This window comes from Diabrotica undecimpunctata, unplaced genomic scaffold, assembly GCF_040954645.1.
Source record: "Diabrotica undecimpunctata isolate CICGRU unplaced genomic scaffold, icDiaUnde3 ctg00003012.1, whole genome shotgun sequence".
In the NCBI taxonomy this organism is placed as follows: domain Eukaryota; kingdom Metazoa; phylum Arthropoda; class Insecta; order Coleoptera; family Chrysomelidae; genus Diabrotica; species Diabrotica undecimpunctata.
Window position 1 is genome coordinate 10266 of NW_027314213.1, and position 2740 is coordinate 13005.

The window sequence follows — 2740 nt, forward strand, 5'->3', positions numbered from 1 at the left end:
CGCGCGGCCCTAGGAGGACCAGGGTCTTCATCAATCAAATCACCAGGGCCTGACGACGTATATGCAGCCCTAACAATTAGCCTAACATCCTTTCTGTTGAAAACGATGGAAAGGCTATGCGAGAGATACATAAGGGATGAACTTTTGGTCCATAGTCCAATTGAAAGATCGCTGGATAATAAATAATCCACCCTAGGTATATTCATAGACATTGAGGGAGCGTTTGATACAACCACATTCCCAACTATCACCCCACAGCTCAACCTCAGGAATGTTCCCCTAGCCGTAAGCGAATAAATATTCAGTATGTTCTCTAATATAGCAATAAGCATAAATATAGAAGACGTTTTTGTTAGAGGCATGGTTACGAGGGGGTGTCCACAGGGAGGGGTGCTGTCACCACTACTACTACTCTGGAACATAGTTCTAGATACCTTGGTTGGCCAACTCAGCAGCAACGGCACACAATAGCCTATGCAGACGATATTGCTGTCCTGCAAAGCGGTAAGTTTGAAAACACAATGCCGTTCCCTTGCATTGGAGAGTACGTAAAGCTGTCGGCCCCCTTGGACTATTATGCATCGACAATAGTTACTTCAAATCGGGTTAAAAGATGCAATTGGCGCAAGCCGATTTCGCCGGCAAAATGCCATACCATATTATTGTTATACTACAAAATTTTTGAGTCAAAAAGTTTTAAATAATTTAAAATTCTGATGCAATGATTTATGACGTCACGTTCTGAATTATTAGTGTTATAGAAATTGTACTATTGATAGTTTTCAAACTGAGTATAAATGGTTTTACTTACACTATCGAAGAAGCAATCTACACCTTGCGGAGCAATTTTCTTCAGTTTGGCATCGATATCATCCACCTTATAGTTAATAAAATGGTCGAATCCCAATTCCTTAACCAACCACTCGCCTTTTTCATTAGACCCAGCTATACCTATAACGTTGCATCCGTAAATTTTCCCGATCTGTCCTACAATGCTTCCAATGGCTCCTGCTGCTGCTGTCACCACAACTGTGTCGCCTTCTTTGGGTTGACAGAGCTCCAAGAATAAGAAGTACGCTGTGTTTCTGAAATAAAACCATAATTTTTGTAGATAAAATTGTTAAGTTGTAAAAATTTTACAGTTTACTTACCCTGGCATACCGAGTACTCCTACTCCTACAGATGGGCAGAGATCTCCGATGTCTGGAAGCAGATACGGTTCTGGTAGAGTTGGTGGTTCTTTTTTACCATTGGAGATGCTGTATGTCCTCCAGCCCGCTCTTAAAACCACTAATTTACCAACTGGAAATTCTTCATTTTTACTTTCAACAATCCTAAAATATACCACAGCTTTTAATACCACACATACAATATAGTGGACTGGATTATAGTACAATTTGAGCAAAAATTTATAGTTGTTATTATGTATTTATTTATGATTCTTACCTGGCTACTTGAGTTCCCCATATAGGTTCTCCGATTGTAAATTTCTCTGATAAACCTCGCATGAATGGATCTACACTGAGGAACATGGCTTGCGCGAGAAATTCTGAAAAATGTACAAGATTACAATCATATATTAGGCCAAACAATAATGTTTTACAGCTTGTTTCAAATGCAGTTCTTCGAAATATTTTCTCGAAATATATTCACAATCGTATCCACAGTGTCGTTGGAATATTAGACAAATTGAGAAGAATATTTTATATTTGAAACAGAAATATATTATTACTCACACAACAAATGAAATTTGCTGTTATTCAATCAGTGCGTTGGTTGGAGATGAGTTTTCAAGAAACTGGACAAGGAAGTAATAAAATTGTTTGGCACATTTTTTATTGATTCTTTCCAAAATTAAAAAAAATTGCAAACTCACTATATAAATAACTATAAAAATTTTAAGAGCTTATCATAAAATAGATAAATATAGTAAAATAGATAAAATCTACATTTCGATGAATGCGTCATAGTTAAGTAGGATTATTTTAGCTGCAAGGTCAAAGTCAAGTCGCTCACGGTCACGGAATTATACCAATACAAAATGTTTTAATTATTATGCGTCATGTAAAATACGCAATAATTAAGTACTATTTTTATATGAGAGAAGAAAACACAAAAATATCTCGTGTAGAGATGACTCAGCAATTTGGTTATCCGTTAATGTAAGATTAAAGCTCTTATTGTTGTTAAACGGTGCACTTTGCACCGATTTCATTCATGGGTCATGGGTCTATGGCCTCGAATGTCGTTGAATTTATAATTTTCTTCACAATGTTTTATATTTTTATGGTCTGTTTGAAAATGTCGGCAAAATATTATAAAAATATGTTGCCACAATCTAGTACATACACTTACATATTATTTTATTAAGGTCTAGTAAAATATTGTAGGTACTACTCTCAAGATATCTTATTATTTCTAAAATGATTTTAATACCTACCTAAACAAAATATTTTCATGCAATTTCTTGGTGGTAATCGTGTCAAAAGCCTCTGCGGTGTCAATTAACTTGGGACTTTTTTGGAGACAAATTGCTGCCTGAATGAAACAACATGGAGAAATAAAAATATCGAGAAATAAAAGAAAGGCAGAATTTACAAAACAGTCATCAGACCAGTAATGACATACACGGCAGAAACACGAAGTGACACAGAGGGAGCAAAGAGGATGCTAGAAACAGCAGAGATGAAAACACTTAGAAAAATGGATGGTAAGACACTATGAGACAGAGCTTGAAGTA

The 2740-nt window shown here is 35.9% G+C and overlaps 1 protein-coding gene across 1 annotated transcript; it reads right to left on the reverse strand.

The window, feature by feature from the left end:
• Positions 1-754: 754 nt before the first annotated feature.
• Positions 755-1549, reverse strand: LOC140432142 (prostaglandin reductase 1-like; the record flags this gene model as incomplete). The annotated part of the gene is made up of 3 exons (XM_072519978.1): positions 755-1085; positions 1152-1334; positions 1447-1549. Coding segments are annotated over 3 exons (602 nt in total), but the record flags the coding sequence as incomplete, so codon positions are not given.
• Between the last annotated feature and the right edge of the window lie 1191 nt (positions 1550-2740).